We start from the raw sequence: 22,751 nt of genomic DNA, 5'->3' as shown, positions 1-22,751 counted from the left end.
TTGAAATTCATTATGTCAAGAGCATGTTACTCTAAATTTGAGAGGGTTGATTGTTCAGGCGTAGAACTTTGCATCCCGGGCTGGTGCCCCAGCGACGTCTTCTGATTCTGCCAGAGATGAACACGGGGCCGCCGTCAGCGTTTTTGGTAATCAGCTGATGGGCCACGATGCATATTAGTGTATGCAAGTACTAATAAGCAGCACGGGAGCACGGTGCGGAAGTGCCGGAGCCAGGGTGATAAGGACACAAGGTTGTATGTACTGGGAAGTTGAGAACTGGGTTCAAATCCTGGCATCACCACATTACTGGAGTTACCTAACTGTGCCCTGGTTAAATCACATGGGGTGATGATGCCCATTTTATGGTGATGTGGGGATTAAATACAGCAGGTAATCATTAGGTGTCCGTGGAACTTAGACTTCTCAGAGGGGATGTCATTTAAGAAGAGGAGAAGTAACAGAAGGTGTACAGGGGAGGAAGATGAGCACCCCATCTGGCAGAGGTGAAGGGAGCCGAAGTGTGTGGCTTGGTCTCCCTGGTTACGGGAGCTCTTACTAGCCCTGCCTGCTCATGGTTCCCCCGGGCCGTTTAATAGTGAGTGTAAGTAATTACTATCCTAGGTTTTTGTTGTTGTTCTTTTATATGCTGGACACTGCTACGCATTTTATTATTTTAAAAATTATATGTATAATTAACCTTTTGGTGTGCAGTTTTATGAATTTCAACGTATATATAGATTTATATCATCGTCACCACAATCGGGATACAACATTCCCATCACTACAAATCACTTCCTCGTGTTCTCTCTTTAGGGCGCTCCCGTAACCCACGATGGTCTGAACATTTAGTACGTATTATCCACTCCTGTGGCATCGCACACTTCCCCTGTCTAGCACACTTGTAGTTACCTGTCCACATTCTAGACCGTTAGCCTTAGGAGTTTGGGAACATGGTTTTCTCTTCCTCTCTGCTACCTCCCCCGTGTCCAGCATAAGCCTGGCACATAGGAGACTCTGAGACGTGCGTTAAATGAATGGATCCTTACTGTCTGTGTCCTAGTTTCATCTTGTTCTTTAAATAAGGAAACGGGTGAGGGGAGTTCAGCAATGTGCCCAAGATCACATAGTAGTAAATTCCTGAACCCAGGTGGGTCTTGATTTAAAGCCTGTGTTCTTTTTGTGCTAAGACAGATTGCAACAAATAGGATTGGTGTTAACCCATCAGAAATGCATACACAAATCACTCAACTTTTAAAATCCCCGTGGTGTGTTGGTACGTTGACACCATGGTGAAGGTCACCTTGTACTATTAGACCAGGTAGAACCTGAAACCCTGTGTATTTACCATCTAAGCTCAAAATGTTATTCTCCAAGCTAATACCAAACTGAGGAGGTATTCCTTCTTTCTAAAGTGACTAACCGTGTGAGGGGTGGGAGATTGGGTGGGTGTGGTGGGGTGGGCAAGGGATGCTGAAAGGAGCCATAGCCTGCACTTCCCTCTCTGGTACCTTCACTTGAGCCAAGCAGGTGGAGAACACAGCTCTCCCTGTTCCCACGTGCATGCTTAGCCTTTGGTCGCTGGTTCAAAGGCTATAGCAATAGTGGATTGTACACTCGTTCCAGCAGTTCATGCAGAGGCAAAGAAAATGTGTGGTTTTTAGCAGTTCAGTCCTCCAGAAAGACAACTGTGGTGCATGGTTTTTGTTTTTTTTTAATCTTGGCGGGGGTGGGGGAGTCTCCATCACTTAGAAGAGAATAGTGTGTGTGTTTTAAACTGGCCCTATAGGGCCATAAGGCTCAGCAAGTCAGGTACAGCCAGAGAAGGCAGTGTCTTGTCCCTTTGGTTTCCTTGGAGCACTTGTGAGATTCCCAGGGCCCTACATCTAGGCTGCCTAGATCAGGACCACTGACAAAGAGCAAGATGGGGCCCTGGGGAAGGAGTAGCAACTAGATCATGCAGGACCCACAAGCCATGTGTGTATCCAGGAGACCCAGGGCAGTAGGGAGTCATTGAAGGTTCTAGTCTATGCAGTGATGAAATAGATGGGTGTTTGCAATTAAATTGAAGATTTGAGATGCTTTCAAGCATCATGTTCATACTACTTGCAATCTTTCAGACTTCTCTTATAGATTCACCGCTGACATTGATGTAGTAGGCCCTTGATGCTGATGTGACATTTAGGAATTGTTCTTTCCTCAAGGTTCTCAGATCGGACTTTGTACATCAAACCATGCATTCCTACCTGATGGCATTTGATGGGATTGTTTTGAATAGAGAAGAGGGTGAGGGAGAAGGGGGTCCTTGCATCTTTTTCAAAATAAACGTATGCCACATCCTGTTTGATCATGTCACTTCCACAGATTTGTATTGTCTGTTATGATCTTGGTTCCATTTCAAACACCATACAGCCCATTCCAGCCTCATACTGCTCTTTGAAATGTCTTGTGAAGTCATTAGTCTCCCCTCTAGGCCCATCAGTCCCATCCTGACCTAGACCTTCTTTGCCTCAGGACAGTTCTCTGTGAGCCTCTTAAATTCCAGTGCTTCCTTCTTGCAGTGCAGTGCAGAATGCCATGGGACTGGCACTCCTTAAGCCCAGCTGTCACCTTGTTCTTCCGTGCAGAGGCATTTCAAATTGAAGCTCCTGGGTCTGCCTTGACACCAGAATCTCATTCCAACCTGACTTAGCTCTCAAAGTTGGTCTTAATCAGGCCACAGTCCACATGGGCCATATAAAATCTCCTTTTCACCTGCACTACCTAAAAGTTGCTCCCTTGTTCCAGAATATTCTTTCAGTTTATCATCGCCCAAGCAGGTGACCAGACAGACATGCACAATTTGATGAATGCTGCAGTAGGGTTGGGCTCAGGATCCAGTGGGAGCTTCCAGGAGGAGGTGATATTTAAGATGACTACTAAGAGACAGGTGGAGGGGGGTAAGGGAAAGGATGGGGGTGGTTTATGATGAGCTACAAGTGCCATAGTTTGGTGGGTGGGATTTGGAGTGACAGAATGTGGAGAGAGAATCAGACTACATCAGAGATTGCAGACTGGCTCATAGACTGGAGCCAGCCTACGAAGGAGGAGGTTAGGCTGGTAAAAGAAATATGGTCAGATTTTGTTTTAGAAAAAATCACTCTGGTTACAACTCAGGTTGCAGAGTGGAGGAGCAGATCTGAGTCGCAGTGTACCCTCCAGGGCGGGTGGAGCATGCATGAGGATTCAGCTTAGCAGGATTCAGCTCGATGGCTCAGAGCAGGGAGCCTGCTCTCAGCTGCATCCCTTAATAGGTGGTAACCTCCAACAGCTAGACTCTCTGTGCCTCCATTTCCTCCTCTGTAAAATGGGAATAATAACCACACCTCATAGGGTGGCTATTCCTAGGATGGATTGTGATAGGATTAAAGGAGCTAATATGTATAAAGCATTTAGAATATTGCCTGCTGTGCAAAGTTTGTTAAATGACGGGAAGGGTGCTGTAGCCCCGTGACTCGCTCTTTCTGTGACTGGATGGTCTCTTAGACTTTAAGAGCTGAGTTGGCATCTAAAGCATGTGGGGACGGCCCACTTTGTGGTTGTAGTTTGCCAAATAATACACCACTCACTTTAAGTTCTGTGCCACAGAAGGACACTGAAGATTTTGAAGTCTCTTGATGAATTTGGTTTTACCTAATTCAAAGGCTTTCAAAAACTGTTATAAACAGTTGAATCCTTTGTCCAAAATCTTTTGCAAACCCATGAGGTTTACAACTGACACATCTGTGCTGCTCTGGTGGAAATAATAGTCAAAAAGACTTATTTATCCTTTAAACACCCACTCCCTCTTCCCTAAGGTACCACTTCGGAAAAAAGAAACACAATTTGGACACTGCTGTTCCGGTCAGTTCAGGGAGATGTAAGTGACTCATCCAGGGTCCCAGAGATAACCGATAGCAGATTGGTAGGATGCGAGTTTCCGGAACTGCTGAGTGGCCCTCTTTCTGTTAGACCAGGGGTTCTCAATTTGAGCAGCTCTTTAGAATCCCCTGGGGAGCTTAAAAAAGATCAATGGTGGGGCCTCACCTTCAGAGAGACTTAGTTGGACTGGGAGTGAACCCTGCATCAAACAATGCTCTAGATTTATTCAATGAGAAACTTTCTTTGTGGAAAAACTGTGTCTTACCAATTTTAGCTGTGAAAATTATTAATTGCACTTTAAAGTTTGCTATTTTTAGTTAGCAGTTTCTAGCCCTGCTGTGCAGAGGTGTTCTCCGAAGCTGGGCGTTGCCCTCCTGGGCCCTGCTTCAGCAGTCCCCCAGTCAGGTTGTCTCTTGACTGCTTAAAAATCGCCCAGATATTTTGTCGGCTGGTGGTGGTTGCAGTGCCTTCACAATGCTTTGCCTTGTTGAAGGAAATGGTTGCGTTGCTTGTCAGAAAAATGTCAGAGTTGCTTTTTAAAAATGGAGTAGCATTGCATTGCAGGGTGCTTCGTTATTTCACGGGTTTGGTCTTCGTTGATTCAAATCATGATTCCAGAAGAAATGATACGTTAGGTGTAACAGAATCTGTGCCCAGACACTGACCCAATTCCTCCTGCTTCATAGCTCACTGGGCCCTTCCCACAGCTTCCTTAACAGTGTTTGCTGGGTTTTCATTTAAATTGGGTGCAGAAGGACTGTGGATGCAGCTTGTGCTCAGGCCGACTGGGGACCTTTGGGGAATTACATGTGATAAGCAAAAAAAATCCTTTTCTTTTGCCGCTCTTCCCTAGCTGTGAGGGTGTAATATGGCAAAATGTACTTTACTAATGTGGCACGTAACAAGAGCTAGCGGTGAGTGTAATAACTCTGACCATTGCAAAGTATGATGAGTGTAAACAGTAGTTCAGGCTGTGTAGAATGACAGTTATGATTTCTATTGGTGACCAAGTCATAGGAGCTGCTAATCCCACTGTGCTTTGTTGCCTTGCATTCATAATAAGAGGAAATGCTAAATTTCAGAGGTTTGCGAACATATAGAGTCACTGAATTCTTTCCACAGGTGCCCTACATTTAAGAACATTTTCCAGGGGTCCAGTTTTATTCCTGGTTGAGAGCCACTTCTACCTACTTCGAATTCTTTTTGTGTGTGCTCTTGCGTTCGTAAGCTTGCACTCCTCCTTCCCGCCACGCGTGCCCCAAGTCCCAGAATCCTAGATAAACATGCACCTCCTTTCATCTCCTTGTCCCCGCTCTTGTTACAGAAGCTAGCAACAGTGGCTTATCAGGATGTCATGAAGCCCACGTAACAGGGGCTTCCTCCAGGCAGGCCGTTCGGGCCTATGCAGCATCCCAAGCAAGACACCAAGGGCCCGGGCCCCTTCGACTTCCCATCCCACTACGCGGAACTACAGCTTTCAGCTGGTTTTGCAGGAAGGTTACTCTACCTCCAGGTGTTGCTTCTGTGACCCAGGCAGGACGGAAGGGGGAAGGGTAAAGGGCAAAAGGCCAGGCCACTTGAGTTGTTCCTTTTATCAGGAAAACAATAGCCTTCCTGGAAGTTCCACCCGAAAGAGTGGATACCAGGTAATCATGTACCACAATCAGCTGCACAACCCGAGCGTCCTGTTATTTTCCTCCACTGGCTGCTCCATCAGCTCTCATTCCCTCCAGATTCTTCTTATCCTATCTTCAGGGCCCAGCCTCTTCCCCTGCTTCCCCAGGTCACATGGATCTATACTTTTTGAATATTTGAACTTAGAGTTAGCAGAGTCATTGGACTTTTCTAGGGTAGCCTCTCATGCTGGTGAAGAACTGAAGCTCAGAAAACCACTTACCCAAGATCCTATTGTAATGGTAGTGGCAGGAGTTACTCACAAGGGAGATGTATCACTTAGCGACTCCGTTGGCATAAGTCACCATTTAACCTTGCTAAATACCCACTCCCTGTGAGCTAGCTGTCACCTGCCGCTTAGGCAAACATGGTCCAGTGAAGCGACGGGGATGTCCAGCTTTGGAGTGACCCAGCCAGGGTCTGACGCCTGTACTGCCTTCCTGACCTTGTTCTGCTCCCACTCCCACCGACTGGTATTGAAGATGCCATTAGAACTCAAATCTTCTATTCTGAAGTCTTTGCTCTTTCAGCTGTCCTCTGAGTTAGGTGCTTTTAGTCATTCATAAGCGTTTGTTACTGCCTGAATTTGAATATCTTTTTTGGGAGTTATTCACCTCCTAGCTGGCATCCTCACTTTCCCTCTTTCCTAATCCTCACAGCCTAGCCTGAGTGATCATTTAAAAACATAAGTTTGTCACTCCCACCTCATTCGATGGCTTTTTGTTACTCTTTAGGCTAAAGCCAAGATCCTTCATGTGTCCTGGAAGGACTGAGTGGTCTGGCTGCCATGTCCCTCTATAGCCTCATTCCCCCCGCCACCACCCCTTTCCTGCTTCACTCCTCTATTCAGTCAAATGGTATGGTTCAGCATCCTCTCACGCATCATGCACCTTCCTACCACAGGGCCTTGGCACCTGTTGTTTCTACTGCTTGGTGGTCTCTCCTTTCCTTCATTATCTTGTGAACTTCCAAACAGCTCTTAGCTAGCCTGCAGGTCCCCAGGAAACCTCCTCCAAGTGCCCCTCTGCAAGCTGGCCTGGAACCAAAAACCAGGAACCTCTCCTTGTAGTCCTAACCAGAATTGTAATTTTATGTTTGTGTGATTATTTGATCAGTATGTATCTTCCCCACTGGATTACTAAGATCAGACCATATCTGATATGTCTTCCAGCCAGTTTTTTATCTCTACTGTCCACTTTGCACCTGTCACATAGGGAATGCTCAGTATTTGTTGACTAAAAGTAAACTTTTTTCTCAGCACGTGGCACAGAATTGAATGAAAGTGAAATTTAAAGGGCACAAATGGGGTAATGGCATATGTCACCATAACTATACAGTATCTTCTGGCATCATTCTAAGATAGACCAAAAGAACTTTATTTAATGGCTTTAGCTAGAAAAGGATTCAATATTTATTGCTGTGGGATAGATAAGCCTAGTAGTCAGAAGTGGATGTTATATGCACCCTACCTATTTAATTACCTATGCGTCTTACCTATTTAATAAATTAATGCATTTAATTTAAGCTCTTTTTTCCTATAGCTAAAATCTTAGGCATGTATAATTCAAACATGGTTTTTAAAAACGCTGATTTGAAATAGTCTAGAAATAACTCAGACGAAATCCATGGTAGATGAGGGAACATGGGAATGCGTAGATTTAGGGTAGGAAGAGGAAACAAAGATGCTGAGTACCAGCTGGGAAACTGAGGGAGGCAGGAAATTCAAGAAGGAGATTTGAATTGGCTGCATCTTAGACTGGATGTCTGAGGGAAAACATGTTCTAAAAATACAGGATGTAGACCAAAGAGGATAGGGCGGTTAGCTGAGAGTGAGAAGGCTCTAAAGGGAAAATGGGTCTATTGATTTCCCCTTGACGAATCTGCAAAAAGAGCTTAACTTCGTCCAGAGACTCCAGGCCAAGCCTGCTCTGGGGTCACAGAAGGCAAGTGAGGAGTTAGATGTTAGAGCTGGACTCCTGAAGACTCACCTGTTGGCATGGAGTTCTACCTCAAACATCTGTACATCAAATCAGGGTGGATCTTGCCACAAAGTAGTCACTGAGTTTGCATGGTAATTTGGGCTCCTCCCCTAGGCAGAGAGGCAAGGACCGCTCCATCCCTCGGGTGGTGGTCCCAGCAGTGACAAATCCGGGAACCCTTCCCTGAGCCCCTTTGCAGGTTTCGACCCCCCACTGTTTGCCAGCCAAAGACATCACCACGTGGATGCACTGAGCACCGTGCCTCACTGGGTCGGTGTGACCCTGGGGCACTGAGCACTGAGGTTCTCACTCCCTGTCGCCTCCCTCCCCCAGGAATCAGAAGGCGTTTCCTGTCACTACTGGTCGCTGTTTGACGGTCACGCAGGGTCCGGGGCCGCCGTGGTGGCCTCCCGCCTGCTGCAGCACCATGTCACGGAGCAACTGCAGGACATCGTGGAGATTCTCAAGAACTCTGCCGTCCTGCCGCCCACGTGCCTGGGCGAGGAGCCCGAGAACACGCCCGCCAACAGCCGGACTCTGACCCGCGCCGCCTCGCTCCGCGGAGGCGTGGGCGCGCCGGGCTCCCCCAGCGCCCCACCCACGCGCTTCTTCACGGAGAAGAAGATTCCGCACGAGTGCCTGGTCATCGGGGCTCTGGAAAGCGCGTTCAAGGAAATGGTAGGTATCGCGGAAGGGTCCGGGGGCCTGGGGTGGAGGCCCTCGCTTAAGCCACATCCGTGCTTCTTAGAAGGTTCCCTGGAAGGGCGCGTCTCAGACCTGTCCTCTAGGTGTGTGGCTTCGCTTGGTCTTCTCCCTTTGATAACAGCGCCTCCACTCTCAGTAGAGGGCGGCAGAAAGAGTCCCTGGCATGGCGTGCTGGCAAAAATTAAGATGAAAGGGAGGAATAGTGTATGAGGCAACAGGCTTTTCACTGTAGGCATTATTGCTTCTCTTCCGCAGACTCATTGATGCCAGCTGCTACAATTCCACTTAATTGAAATGTGAGCTTACTTGCCATCTGTTTGACACATGTGTATGAGTTCCAGGTGTTTGGGGGAAACAGCGCTTTAGTCGAGTGCTCAAAAGTACCTTTCCTATACAAATCTGATCTGAGAACAGCTATTTTACCATGATGGGCCATGTGGTTCTTAGTGCTTTAAAGGAAAAAAAAAAAAAAAAGTACCTGCCGGAGGAGAATCAAGGGACCAATATTCGAGATCATCGGCTTTCCTGGGGAACATGGATTTGTTTGTACGTTTACATTTGGATGTGTCTGATCAAAGAATTCAGCCTCCTTCCCTCTCAGCCACAGTCCTGAGAACACACATAGGGAGGGAGTGCAGCTGCTCTCACGGTGTCCCCTATCCCTCCGCCCGTTAAGGGACCACCCTCTGTACCACCCCCTTCCCTCCCTGAGCTCACTTTCTACTGACGCAGTTATTTTGGTTCCAGACATTTATCTTTCCTGAGCAACAGCGTGCGTGCAAGTAATAGAGCAAGAGATGTTTAAAGGTGTTATCACGATGTGAGCAAAGTGAGTGTGCTGTATTGTTTTTAAAACCTGGATATTCAGGGCACCCGGGTGGCTCAGTCGGTGAAGCATCCACCTTGGGCTGGGGTCATGATCCCAGGGTCCTGGGATTGAGTCCCACATCAGGCTTCCTGATCAGCTGGGAGTCTGCTTCTCCCTCTACCCCTCCCCCCTGCTTGTGATCTCTCTCGTTCTCTCTCAAATAAATAAAATCTTAAAAACAAAAACAAAACCTGGAGATTCAAAATGACGACAAGCTGTTGTTAAATGAGGCAGGAACAGCTAGGAGCACCTCCCCAGAACGAAGTGTAGACACAGTGCACATTCCAGGATTAGGCTGTGTGCTAAGGAGAGAAGTAAAGAATATTGCACAGCACCACACCATCTGATTTGTTTATAAGGCAAAATAGTTCATGTGATCACACCTTGTATTTGCTCCCCTGTCCTCACTTTTACGCATCCCTTCTTGGGTCACCGTATTTCCTTGTCACATAGATATTTACCCTTTGATTAGCAGGTGACATAAAATGCACCTGTCTCTCAGGAGTGTATGGTAGCCTTCAATCCCAAGAAAATCACCAGGAAGCTGGAAAAGATTATTTAGGAAAAAAGGAATCAAGATGGCAAAGTTGAGTCCTACTGAGGCTTCGTATAAAATCTCATTCTCCAGCTGTCATGGAAACTCTGAACGGAATAAGTGTTTCTCGACACCGATGTTCAGAATGCTAAATATTTAATTGAAGCAAAAATTTGACAGTAGGCTATTCTCTTAACGGGAGAAAAAAAAATCAGCTGACATGACAGAAATGAAAAACAAAAGAAACTTTGGGTTTCTCATTTCCTTCTGTAATTGCTTATGCCCTGGGACATCTTTTACTTGGACCTGCTGTATTCTCAATTCTATCCACTAGAGGCCAATGTCACCTTGAGGCAGGCCTCCACTGTGATCTCCAGCTGTTTCTGCCCATTAATGGCTCGGGGTTACCAGCAGCCACTATACTTGAAATGAGAGGCTCATTCAGAAAAATACTTAATAAAAGGCCTCATTCTTGTCTTTTGAATTTTTCCAGCTTTTAACCAGTCAGTTCATGAATTTTTAGCTTGGAAACTTAGCCAGCAAAAAGATCATTTCACTTTCCCATGTAATTCATTCAGTCAATAAATATTTGATCAGAATTAACTGTGCTAGGTCTAACTGGGAAAAGAACATTGAACAAACGAGGTAAAGATGAGTATTAAACCAGTAAAATATAAGTGGAAAGGGCCTTGAGTGGGGCAGTGCAGGGTGAGGTAGGAGCCCGATAAAGACATGAAGTGAAGGGTTCCCTCGGGGAAGTGATGCTGGGGGGAGGGGAGGGGAGGGGAGGGAAGGAAGGAGATTATTTAGGAAAAAAGGAATCAAGGTAATAAAATTGACTTCTACTCAGGCTTCGTATAAAATCTCATTCCCCAGCTGTCACAGAAGCTCTGATGGGAGTGTTTCTAGACACCAAAGTTCAGAATGCTAAATATTTAATTCAGGGAAAAATGAGGTAATAAAAATAAAAATTGAGTTTAAAATGAAGCAGACAAAACACAGGAGACCACTTGCATGGACAACTACATCAGAAAACCCAGATGGGCCTAAGGCAACAAGCTGATGTCAAGAGTAGGAATGATGGATGGAAGGTGAATTGGAGAGGTGGTCTGGAAGGACCTCGTGTGCCATATTATGAATTTTTTGGCTTTAAGCCATATCTCACCTCCAATTCATCCTAGCCTGCAGCTTCTTCTTCTTCACACTTAAGTTTTTCCCAGATTGTCTCTCTAGCCACCAGCGTGCCAGAGGCCTACCTGGACATTGCACTATGTGCTTGGCCTTATTAAATGAGAATATTCATCACTGGTTCGCATGGTGCTTGGTAGGGTGGCCCTGCCTTCTGTCCTATTAGGGACTGAGCCAATCAGTACCTGTTGGCCCAGAATAATTATTAATATACTCTCCCCTTTTACTCTCAAAAGTGTCCCTGTTTGGATGATGTCTTATTACAGAGAGAGGCTCTCGTTTTTTCTTTGCTTCCTGAGGGACTTCGGGAAAAATCTACTCAGTGTCATAGAAATGTGCCTGACTTGAACATTAAGTTACTTGCGGTGAGCTTTAGAACACACAACACAGAAATTACACAGTGTACCTTCAATTTAATGGCCTGGAAGGCCATTGCCAACTCATAGAAGATACTCTGTCTTTACTCCCCCTTGCAGTATTAGTTTTTTGAGAGTCAGTGTTTGAAGGCAAACTTTGGTTTTTTGAAATGCCCAACATGCAGTTGGTTTTCTTACCTTGTTGGCCTGGTCTTGCTGGTTTCTCCTCGGGCCTTTCAGCGTGGGGCATATTTGGAATTTCCTGGGCATTCGTAAATTTTTTCCCCACAGGAGCCAGCCACTTCCTAGCTTTCCTCTTTCTAGGTGTTCTTTAGGCATTGCAGGTTTTGTGCTCTTCTGATCCTCTGTAGTAGAAAAACTCGGTATTAAATAAGATTCCGTTATTTCAGCTTTGTGGCTTTCTTACTTTCTCTTGCACTTTTCATCCTAAAAATCCCCCAACCCCAGCACCTAAGCCTCCAGTTTGCCTCATGATTGACATCTTTGCAGCTGCCCTTCCTGAGATTGATAAGTAACTTATAGCCTCTTTAAAGGCAAAGTTTGCCTTTCACTTGGGTTTTTGCTTTAATGTACAGAGGCTTAGCAACATAAAATCAGAGGTCTTTGGTCTCTCTGCAATGTCCTCAGTCACTACTATTTATTGAACCTCTATTTTATAGCTAACCTTCTCCTAGACACAATGGGGTTAGAAATAAAAGGTTAGATTTATGTCTGGGGGCATTTGGAGTCACATGTTATATGCATATAGAGATATAATATCTCATTTATTGTGATAGTCTAAGTGCCGTGAAGTGAGGTGGTGAAATGCAGATTCTCTCTGAAAGGAAGGATTGGCTAAAAAGACGAAGAACCACCACCCCAGCATAAACAACACTGACTTCCAGGAAAAAGGAGGTACTTGTAAAATATCGACTACCAGAAGCGGAGAAAACACTTTGAACCAGTGGAGATGAGAGTAGTTTCATCAAATACCGTGAGCTTCTTTGAGGTCACTGCTTTTCCTTTCCTCTTTGATCCTCCAGTTGCCTACCTGCAGCGTGTGGCTTGTGGGGAAGGTGACCTCTGACCCCTGGCCTCTGATCCTTCCTGTGCTTTCCAGCAGAGGCACGTTTGCCCTGGGGCCCCCGTAATTGTGTCTCACGTTGGATCTTCCTTCATACTGAGAAGGCATGCATCGTCCATTCTTCCTGTGTCTGCTCTGGAAAACGAACCACAGTTTTCTAAAGGACCAGAATCTTGGGAACTTCTGAAGCGACGTCAGACGGTGCCTACTTCAGGGCCTGAGTTTTGTCACCTGTGGTGTTAGGCTGTTGCTGGTCCCTGGATGACAGATGCGAGTACGTTAAATATCTTCTCCCTCCTGATGTCAGTCTTCTCCTTGCTTGCCCACCCTCCCCAGACAGGGTCTCATCGCCAGTGTTGCACATTCATGAGGGAGGGTTGCTTCCACTATTGGTCTAGTTGCAGGAGACCCTTGCTTTCCTAGCAATCACAGCCTAGTCAGCTCGGGTGAGCCTTGTAGCCTACCACCTGCAGGATTTGAGTTCTGGACAAAGGCAGGAGGAGTTTCAGAATTCTGTCCTATTTCCTTTTCAGTGTGAGTATGGATTCGTCACCAGAGTGAAGAATATTTTAGAAGTTTGGTTGTTGCGAAGGAAGAAAATGCCAGTATTTTCACTTGTAAAGCTACCATACGTCTTCCTGATACTGAGTTAATGACTGATAGCACTCAGCTTGGATTTATTGGGTAAAAAAAACTATATGGGGACAGTGCGGTGAAAAAGAGGATAAATGCAAAGCTTATTTACAGTTTATAAATCCTAGTGTTTTCAAAAATTAGCATATTCATGCTAAATTATGGACCTGTATGTCTGTCTGTGTTTAATTAAGCTAGTTTTGTTTTGTCTTTGTTTTTGCTAGAACAGGAAGTTCCTCCAAGGAATGAGCCTGTGATTCTACCAACAGCCAGCAGGTGGCAACATGAGGCAGTACTGTTTTTTTTTTTTTTTTTTTTTTTTCCTTTTTCTTTTTCTTTTTCTTTTCCCTTCCCGGTTGCCTGGCTGACAGATTGGCTTGTTCTCAGAATAAACCAAAATCAGACCCAGATACTGGAACCATGCAGAATCTTATTATTTGTGACTGACACTATTAGCAGTGTGCTCAGAACCGTGTTTTAACCCATCTATGGGGAGCTGCCAAGTCCTATTGAGACTACCCAGCACTCACTCCTTTCCGTTGTCTGATATTGCTGTCCTTTTGCAACCTGAAATTGGTAGGAAACAAAGAATGATCCTGGAGTTGCGTCATCTCTGGGACTTTCAAACCGAATTACAACCATCCCAAGCAATATATTTTCTCTCTTGCAGTTCTTTCCTGCTGAATTAGTCTCATTTCACACATCTCTCTTATTTTTCTTCATTGCCTTCCTTGAAACAAAAAGGAGCAAAATGAAATCCCAAGTCTTTAGAAATTGGATCCATTCTTAAGATTTAGAGATAAACCTGGCTTAAATGTAGTATTTAGACAGATACAACACAGGATAAATCAGTCCTGCTAAATAGAAGGTGACTCTTGACTGAGTGGATAAAACAATTATCTTGTTAATTGAATATTATGAGAGTGTAAGTTGGTCCTTTTTTAGATCATACTTGAAAAGGAATGATAGTACATGCATGTGTTTTGCTGGTAAGTTTTTCTAGACTTATGTCTTGGGGTTTGTTGACAGTGAAAATGGGGAAATATTCCAAATTGGTCCTTGTTTAGCACAAAGCAGTGAGCAGTTTTTCCCATGATTTCATTGATTTTTTTGAACATATACCCAAACCTGAGGTTTTACAGAATAAAATAATAGCCATATGTTTATATATATATATGTATATATATATGTATATATATTATGTGAAGTGTGAGTAGCTTAAGCTAATTGGAAAAGTTGAGGGTTTGAAGAAAATGGGTAGTTAATTCAGCAGTAAATATCTTTATTGACTTCATTTATTGTGTTTGATCTGGTAGTAAAAGAACCATGCAGATGGTCCTTTAATGTTCCTTTCAGTACTAAGATTTTGTGAAACATCTTTTAAAGAGGAGTAGGTGGTGTAGGAAAAAATAAATGTGCTATTTTGGCTTCTAAAGAGGGGAGGGGAAGCAATTATTTTTAGAATATGTTCTAGTTACACCCAGTTTTAGAAGAAATAGAAGAGTGTATTTTAATGTCAGTGAATCCTTCAGGGGGATGAAGTCTATGGAAACACATCTTTCAAATCCTAGTCACCAAGTCTGGGATCTTTCAAATCCCACAGAGCACACATGTAATTAAAGCATGTGTGCACACATGTGCATGTGCACACGCACACATGTGTATTACCACACAAATGGTGGGGGGGTGTTGAAAGCATGAACATATTAGCAAAGTTTCCTGGATACAAAGTAGCTAGACATGAGTCCACTGTTTAAGTGACGGTGCTGCCAAATTTAGCGCTCCTTATGGTGGGGAAACTACAGAGGGAATGTGGTTGGAATATAGGAAAAGATGAAAGAAATGATGGAATCAATTAGAAGAAAATATTGAATCACACTATTAATATAATAGCAAGGGATTAATTGGGCAAGCTAACTGGAGCATTTCCCCCAAGATTAAAGGCAAATAGGAACTCTGCCGTAGCAGAAAATCATAGTGTCGTACGTACATTCTTGTCTTGACTTTTTTTTAAGAGTTAAATAATCTTATAATCAGGTTTTCTTGTGATGTTAACTGTGACAAGGAATGCACCTATGATGCAGAGTAAACTTGTCCGAGTCCCAGCGGAAATCTTTGCCATGGGTGGTGCTTTTGCCTGGACTCTGTGTATCGTAGCATTTTCTTTTGGATCGCATCAGTGATTCCAGTCTTTCAAGCATTGTTCACACTCCAGCCCATGTATAGCATGCAAGCAGTTGAGTGCTCAAGGGATTTTTTTAATAAAAGTTGTCTTTCATTCAGACATTAGGTATTCAAACAAATGTTGATTCTGGATACGAAAGGATACTTTCTGTTATCCTCAGCAGTTCCTTCGAGTATATTAAAAACAGTCGTGGAGTAGTAGTATCGAGTGTGGACTTGATATACCAGCTTATATATTAATTTGATGAGCTATGTGTCTATCATAACATCAACTTTATATCACTTATTTAAATGCAAAAGAAAGGGAATACATCCATCCTCAAACTGCTTCGTGAACTGGGTTGTTGGTCCTGTTTTTATGCATTGTTTGGAGGTTAAACAGACAAAACTGACACCTTGACATTTTCTTTCCCTTCCTCATGACAGTCTTTTTGGCTGATACCCATTCCTCTCCTTGTCCTCCTCCTGCAGGCTCCTGCCGTCCCTGTGCAGGATCTGGTAACCATTCATTCATTCATTCTTGTCAGTTGGCTACGTCTGAACTAAGGCATGGGCTCCGGCTTCATCATCATCAGCTCAGCATTTATTTGCATTGTAAGCTTTTCCTTTGTGAATTACGAGCAGGCGTCAGGTGGTAGGACGTAATTTGGAAACCTGGGCATCTTTAAAGGTATTTCTTCATTTGCCCATTTAACAGATATTTATTAAACTATCTTTTTTTACCTGGCCTGGTATAGGTGTTAAGGGTCTAGCAGAGAGCAAGAGAAGTCTCTGCTCTCAGTCATGAAGCTTCTGAGCCCTGGGGAGGATCTAAATGGACAGCTAAGCCCCTCACACACATAGCATCCAATTTAATCCTCACAGTAGTCCTCTAAGAAATTAATTGATACAGGGTTTTTTTAAGGGTTTTTTTCAGTCCAGCACAGTCTTCAAAGGTGGTCCTCGTGCTTGACTCTGCAGCTTTCAACATTGTCCGCTCACACCCTTACTGGAGTTTTTCTTCACTTCCAAACTTCCACACCCCACATACACACGTTCTTACCCCCTCCCCATGGTTCCTCAGCCTTCCCCCTCCCGTCCCCCTTACCCAGTTGATCCCCAGTAAGTTAGTTTCTCCCAGATCCTGTTTTTGTACTTTTTATCTCCTTTTTAACAGTATCCTGATCTTCACCCGTACCCTTGGCTCTGGCTCTTCCTCCTCTTTCCAGTTTCTCATTGGCAATCTATCTGACCTTGTATTACCACCTCTGATGTCCGGCACCAAGCATCTGCTGATAAAGGCTGGCTTACTGGATTATCTCCTCCCTTCTCTGTGAGGAGGCTGGCCGAAGCAGCAGAGTTCAACTCTGTGGGTTTCTAAGCACCACAAAAGTGCCCTGGCCCTCGGTCTGCCAGGGCCATCCCGAGAATCAGCCGGAGCACTGCTTCCTCATCTGCTTCCTTCTCCCTCCCTCCGCCCCAACCATCGATTACCAGGGGAATGTTTGGCATTATTTTAGGCAACATTCATTTTGTTTCCCTAGCTCAGCTCACGTTTTTCTCATGTCATGGAACCCGTGCTTCTGTCACTGACACAGAATTTCACAAAGACCTCTATCTTGGATGATGCATATCTGTCAATGGAAGTCTTGGTCTATTTTAAATTTTCTTGGGGAGGCCTCATTAGGTGGAGGTAATAATAAGCTTTGGAGGAGGAGAACCAGATTGACATCCAAACTCCACCTGGGTCAGTATGGGCAAGTTACCCTGCTCCTGCATCTGAACGTTGAGGTTAATAATACAGTTGGGAGAATCTGTGGAGATTCTCTGTGGACGGTGCTTTGTGCCCTGCCTGACACTGAAGATGTGCTTAGTGAACGCTGGCTGTTGCTGTGAATGTGTGTCAGTGTTGTGTGGATCAGGGGCTGTGGGAAGATGAAGTCATATCAGAGTTTAGGAGCGTCCATCTCTGATTAATAAGACAGGGGTTGACTCCTGCCTGCTTTGAATAGAGGACGCCATCCTTCAAGTCGCTTCTCTTATCTAGCTGTAAAAGCAACTATTGAGTGGAGACTTTGGGGTTAAAAACATTGCTCAGGTTCAAGTACTTGGCATTATTGTAGATTCCTTTCCTCACGTGGTAGCTCAGGCAGTCTGTACAAAGACTAAGTTTTCCACAAGTTATATTTATGGAATACAGTTGCTTTTCTTTTTCTCATTTTTGTTCTGATTAGATCTGTTTGCCATCCCTTGTTTCCTGTCTCTGGTCTGCAGATGGTCTAGTAGACAACAGTTTTATGTCAGTGTCCTCAGTGAGAAATGCTCTTCAGGTGGTAGAAAAATCCTAGAGATTTTCTTGTCCTGTCGCTGAGAGCTGTGTCAAGGGAGTGAGGTTAAGAAAGTCTTTGATACGAGTTCCTACACAACCCAACGGTGACTTTGTTTTCTTCTCCAGGACCTACAAATAGAACGAGAGAGGAGTTCCTATAATATCTCTGGTGGCTGCACTGCGCTCATCGTGGTTTGCCTTTTGGGGAAGCTGTATGTGGCAAACGCTGGGGACAGCAGGTAAGCAGGTGGTCTCTGCCTGGCTCTTCCTGATTTCCAGTGCCTTCAGTGATTTTTATCTTTTTAAAAAGAATTAAATGAGTGGCAATTAGATATAGATTAGGTGTTGAGAAAGAGGATCCTTCTACATCTGAATAAAATGCATTGAAGATGGATCATCAGGCGGGTGTGACAAGGTAAAGACTGTCTTCTTGCCAGTGGTAGCAGTTTGCGTGTACACCTGTGATTGATACCTGTGGCCAATCTAAACTGGTAGTATCCAGATATTTTTTGACTTCAGAACCTGGTTTGCACGAAAAGCTTAGCAGAAGCATAAAACATGAGCGTGAGAGGAGGTTGGAGAGGGATTTGAATGAAGGGGGAGTTCGGAAGGGACCCGGGAGGGCTCCACAGCTGATGCCGCTTCTCCCCAGTGACTTCGCTCTGTCCCCTCCCAGAAGCCAATGAGTTTCTCCTTTTATCCACAAGCCCTTAGGGGCTATCGTCTCTTCTTTTCTGGGCTCAACTGAAAGGAATTTTGACCAAGAGCTTATGGTCAACCCTTACTCTATCCAGCATTACCGGGAATAAAATAAACTTGGATTTTATTTTAAATGACTGATGCGTCCTCCCTTTAGGTGCAGGGAATTTAAAATTATAGACTTCGTGGAAAGTGTTCTGACAAGTATTCCATACTTCTCTGCCCCTTTCATCACAGCATATGTTGGCTTCTTGCTAAAGACTGACTCTTTGTTTTGAAAGCAATCAGAGTACTAGACTCTGCAAGATGTCCTCAGATGACAGGTGATTTCCCTGCTCAGTCTGTGGTCTTAAGATGCCCTCATTCCTCGGTCCCCTCCCCCTGGGTTACGTACCTCTTCCAGCATCCCTGCCTGCCCTGGCCCTGTTCCAGGTCTGACCCCACTCCCCCCCTTCCCTGTCAACATCAGGTTGTGGCTGAAGAGGGACTCCGTCAGGCAGCAAAGGAATTTACCTTGCTTTTACTTCCATTTACAAAGCTGGAGAGCCCAGGGGAGTCTTCATTCCCTCTAGTAAAGCATCCTTTCCTGGTCTTCCCACTGAAGAGCCCAGAGAGTCAGGGAGAGTAAACTTCTGAGGCAGCAGTATTTGGGGCTTGACGATTGCTGGGTTCTGAAGGTCTGTTTATTTTTACTGTGTATGTGGATTTCCATTAAACTCTATAAGACATCTCCATTTCAACATAACGCTGTGCTGGGTAAATGCAAATGTCTATAGGATACCATGTATGTCCCATGGCTTCTATTCCTTAATGTCACGTCAGATTCTTGGCAGGAGACAGACTCCTACTCAGGTGGGTCACCTGAATGGAGTGAAAGGAAACCCACTAGAAGTGCCGGGGCTCAGGAAGACATTTATCACCTAAGGCCTGCAGGGCCCGGGGAGGATTTACTACAGCAGAGCGCAGGAGAATGGAGTCACTGGTGAGGGCCTCTGGGCAGGAGCTACAAGAGAAAATGGAAGACACACCTTGACTTCTTTCTCTTCCCATCCACCCCACCCTGTCTCTTGCCAGGGCTTCCAGATGGACGAGCACAGCTGGGAGCCAGCTGACTACCCAGAGAGTACTGGGCCTAGAGGTCAGCCAGGCAGGGCATGCACGCAGACCAAGATGACATCTCTGGGGCAGGGGCAAGTGGAGGGTACTCAGCATGGCTGCTGCTTCTCCTTTCCTTCTCCACCCCAGGGTGTGAGCTTCTCAAAAATAGGAATCGCCAGTCTTCAGGGGCTTTTTAAGACAGGCACTGAGAAGCTGTCCTCTGGGCCTGTTCTGCTGTTCCAGATCTTGTGTAGGTTTGGAGACGGATGAGCAGATAAGGAGGTGATGCCCTTCCGCTCGGAGGGAGACTGAAACAGCGATTGAGCCGTTGTGCTCGTAGTCACCTTCGTCTTCCTGTCTGGTTCCACGCCCTTTGAAATGACTTTGCTTTTCTAGCCCTTCCAATGACTAGGAAGGTGACAGAGTGCCTTGCTCCCTGGGGACAGGCCCGCCCGTCATCCCAGGGAAGCACCTCTCACTAGATGATCTCTGACTCAGAAGGTAACGCAGCTTCTGGGCCCAGAGTGTCTCCATGTTGGATTACCCTCCCCTGGGCCTTCTCATTATGAACATAGTTTTCTTCTGTCTCCATGTTGGATTATCCTCCCCTGGGCCTTCTGATTATGAACACAGTTTTCTTCTGTCTCCATGTTGGATTACCCTCCCCTGGGCCTTCTCATTATGAACAGTTTTCTTCCAAGCTCCAGGCTCTTTAACGGAGCCACTTACCCAGCCACGGCCTCATTCCCACTTCCCAGAAGCTCCAGTACCCTGTCCAGGAGTTGCCAGTTTCAAGTACTCATCTGGGCTCTGGTTCTTCCGCTGTGCCCCTCCCCCACTTTTGTTTTTAAAATGCCAATTTCTAGACCAGATCTGGAACTCCTCATCTACTAAAATGGGGGTGGTGGATTAGATAATTACCACAGTTTCTGGCATCCTGTACATTATCCCGTGAGGAGTGATACTTTTGGAAAGTAAAGTGATACTACACTTGTTGATTTTGGGGGGTAATTTTTATCCTTCTTAGAGTTGTTTTTGAAATATTAGTATAACACAGGTTCCCGTGTTCCTAAATGTTCATGAAAGTATGATGTTTTATAAGTATGTTTGCAATAATTTGAAATGCCTAGTAGGTGCTTTTATCCTTATTAAAGCTATAAAGTGCACACGTGCACAAATTATCCTATGATAAAATAGTATCTTTAAAACATAGTAAGTTTAATTACATGTGTAGTGTTCCAGCCCCAGTATTCAGATATGAATTTGGGGTTTTATGGCTGATTGGTTGGGTTTGCTGTTCATGTATGGGTAATATGTCACCTAGAAACCTATGAGCAATAGGAGTTGTTATTTGTGTGCACGATCTAAAGGACAACTTACAGGACACTTACTCATTAGGGTGCTATTTTCAGCTCTTGTGTGAATGACAGATATTCAGTATCATCTTAAGTAGGATCACTGCCTAGTTTATGTACTAATAATATAGTTATTTGAGTTCACAAAAATATTCAGTTATTCCCAAGAAACAGCAACTAAGTGAACTCTGATCAGACTTACATAAAGTAAGTCCATTATCACTTATGGGCAAGTAGTCATGAATCTGAGAGCTGAATTTAAACAGATGATTAGAACTGACTGAGGTTTCTAGCAACAGGTCCCTGATTAATTAGTTGCTGTTTTTTCTTCTTTATTGCCAGATATTGGCTGCTGTATGTTTACTTTAAATCTTGACAGCTTTGAGAGTGAAAGCAAATCTTCATCGTAGGTTCAGTACCCCATAATTATTCACACTCAAGAGAAGGTTCGTGCTGGCTTGATTCAGAAGCTACGGGTGGTCAGGAGCTCTTTGCTGAGCTGTATAGTGAGCTGGGAACGATCCGATTCACCATCAGGCACATGGGTGTCGGGGGTTGTGTTCAGAAAGAGCTGCCTTATGTTGTTTGTGGCTCAGTGGTTTTTGGGTCAGTGATGACCCTCGGTGTAGGATAGTCCACAGTGATGCCAGGTGACTGGTGCAGAGTCTGGGACAGACTTGCACTTGTCCTTCTCTCCTCAGCCACGGTAACCAGCCAGAGAGGAACATGCAATAACTACTTGATGCATGACAGTTACTTTATTTTTCCGAGGCAAAGGCAGCCAACTGAACACCTAGGGGATCGTAAGGGACTAGGAAAGAAGCAGATGGTGGGCGGGTTTTCACTTCAAGCAAAAAAGAACTGGTAGCATTGAAATGTCATGCAAAGCAATAGGCAAACTATCACCCATTGTGTTTGAGTCATTGGCTCCGTAGGGCTCTGAGTGATGCTACAGTTTAAGAAGATGCTTTGACTCCATTTTAGAAGATGATTTCATTTTATTTCTAGAGAGCTAAGGCACTGAGGAAGCAAAGCCGTTACCACTTATTTCAAACAATGTCTAAAAGTTTGGCAACTGAGACTAGGTGAACTCATTCAGATTAAAGAAAACCATTTAAGATTTGTTAACTTGATGACTCCACTCTTGCCCAATTTATAGTAACAGAAGCAATCAGACATCTAGTAAGTGCTAGGCACATGTTAAATACTGTAATGTCCCAGAGAACCATATTTCTGTCATCAAGTTAGTGAGAAGTTGGCCTTGTTAATATCAGATAAGGATACTGAAGCACAGAGAGGTGCAGTGATCTGCCCAAGGTCCCACAGCTCCTCTAAGGAGCAGGGCTGCCATCCAGCCCAAGCCAGTAAGTCAGAGCACCGTATTCTTAATGAATGTGCTCTACCCTGGGATTTCCTGTCTATGCTAAGACCCACAGGGTTTTTTGTCGTTGTTTTTCACATTTTAACATCTCTAAAATCAAGAGTTTCTAATTAATATTTTTTCTTTGCTATTTGTATGTAAAATGATGACATACTTTATGATTATTGACATCTTTGATTTCACCTAAAATGGTTTATGGGGTGTCGTTGAGGGGATGGCTACACTTAAAAGCTATTTTAAATGCATTGCAGTAGTGAGGCAGATAAGCTTTGGGTGGTCCAGTTCCTTCATTCATGAAACAAGGACTGCTTTCTCAAAATGAGGGCTGCTACCCACTTCCAAAGGCCCTGAAGTTCTACGAGACCATTGTAAATTTTGTTTTCATTTTGATGATCATCTATTGAAAATAAGCATTTTCTGGATTGCCTGGCTGACTGTCTTATAAACGATAACTGCCATGAATTCAGACCCCCATTTTGTCATGTTGAAGGTCCTCCTAGGAGATCATGAAGGTCATGATGTCACTCTGTCTACAGGAGTGAACAAGCATTCCTCTAATTGTCCTTAAAATGAAGCCAGTAAGCCCAGCCAGGGTGGTTTTCTTTCATTTCTCTTTCCCTCATTTTCAAATGTCCAGAATTACCCCCCATGTAACTTACAGCTTTCCGTAGCCGTTCAGAGGTGAATTCTTCTGGCAAGTCTGAATTTTCTTGAGGATAGGAGTTAGGTATTAAACAAGACTTATATTTTGAAATTCAAAACCAATTCTACCTCTGTGGTGTCTCGTCTCTCAGCCTTCTCCCCTTT

The 22,751-nt window shown here is 44.6% G+C and overlaps 1 protein-coding gene across 1 annotated transcript in view; it reads left to right on the top strand.

Annotated features, from left to right (window-relative positions):
- PPM1H (protein phosphatase, Mg2+/Mn2+ dependent 1H) overlaps positions 1-22,751 on the top strand; it is a 242,326-nt gene that overhangs the window by 108,531 nt on the left and 111,044 nt on the right. Inside the window, exons 4-5 of the mRNA XM_034643663.1 lie at positions 7,884-8,228; positions 17,538-17,650. Coding sequence (XP_034499554.1) covers positions 7,884-8,228; positions 17,538-17,650 — 458 coding nt within the window. The remainder of the gene's footprint in view (positions 1-7,883; positions 8,229-17,537; positions 17,651-22,751) is intronic.

Source organism: Ailuropoda melanoleuca, chromosome 15, assembly GCF_002007445.2.
Source record: "Ailuropoda melanoleuca isolate Jingjing chromosome 15, ASM200744v2, whole genome shotgun sequence".
NCBI lineage: Eukaryota > Metazoa > Chordata > Mammalia > Carnivora > Ursidae > Ailuropoda > Ailuropoda melanoleuca.
Note: the sequence above shows the minus strand (reverse complement) of the source record. Positions and strands in the feature narration are given on the sequence as shown.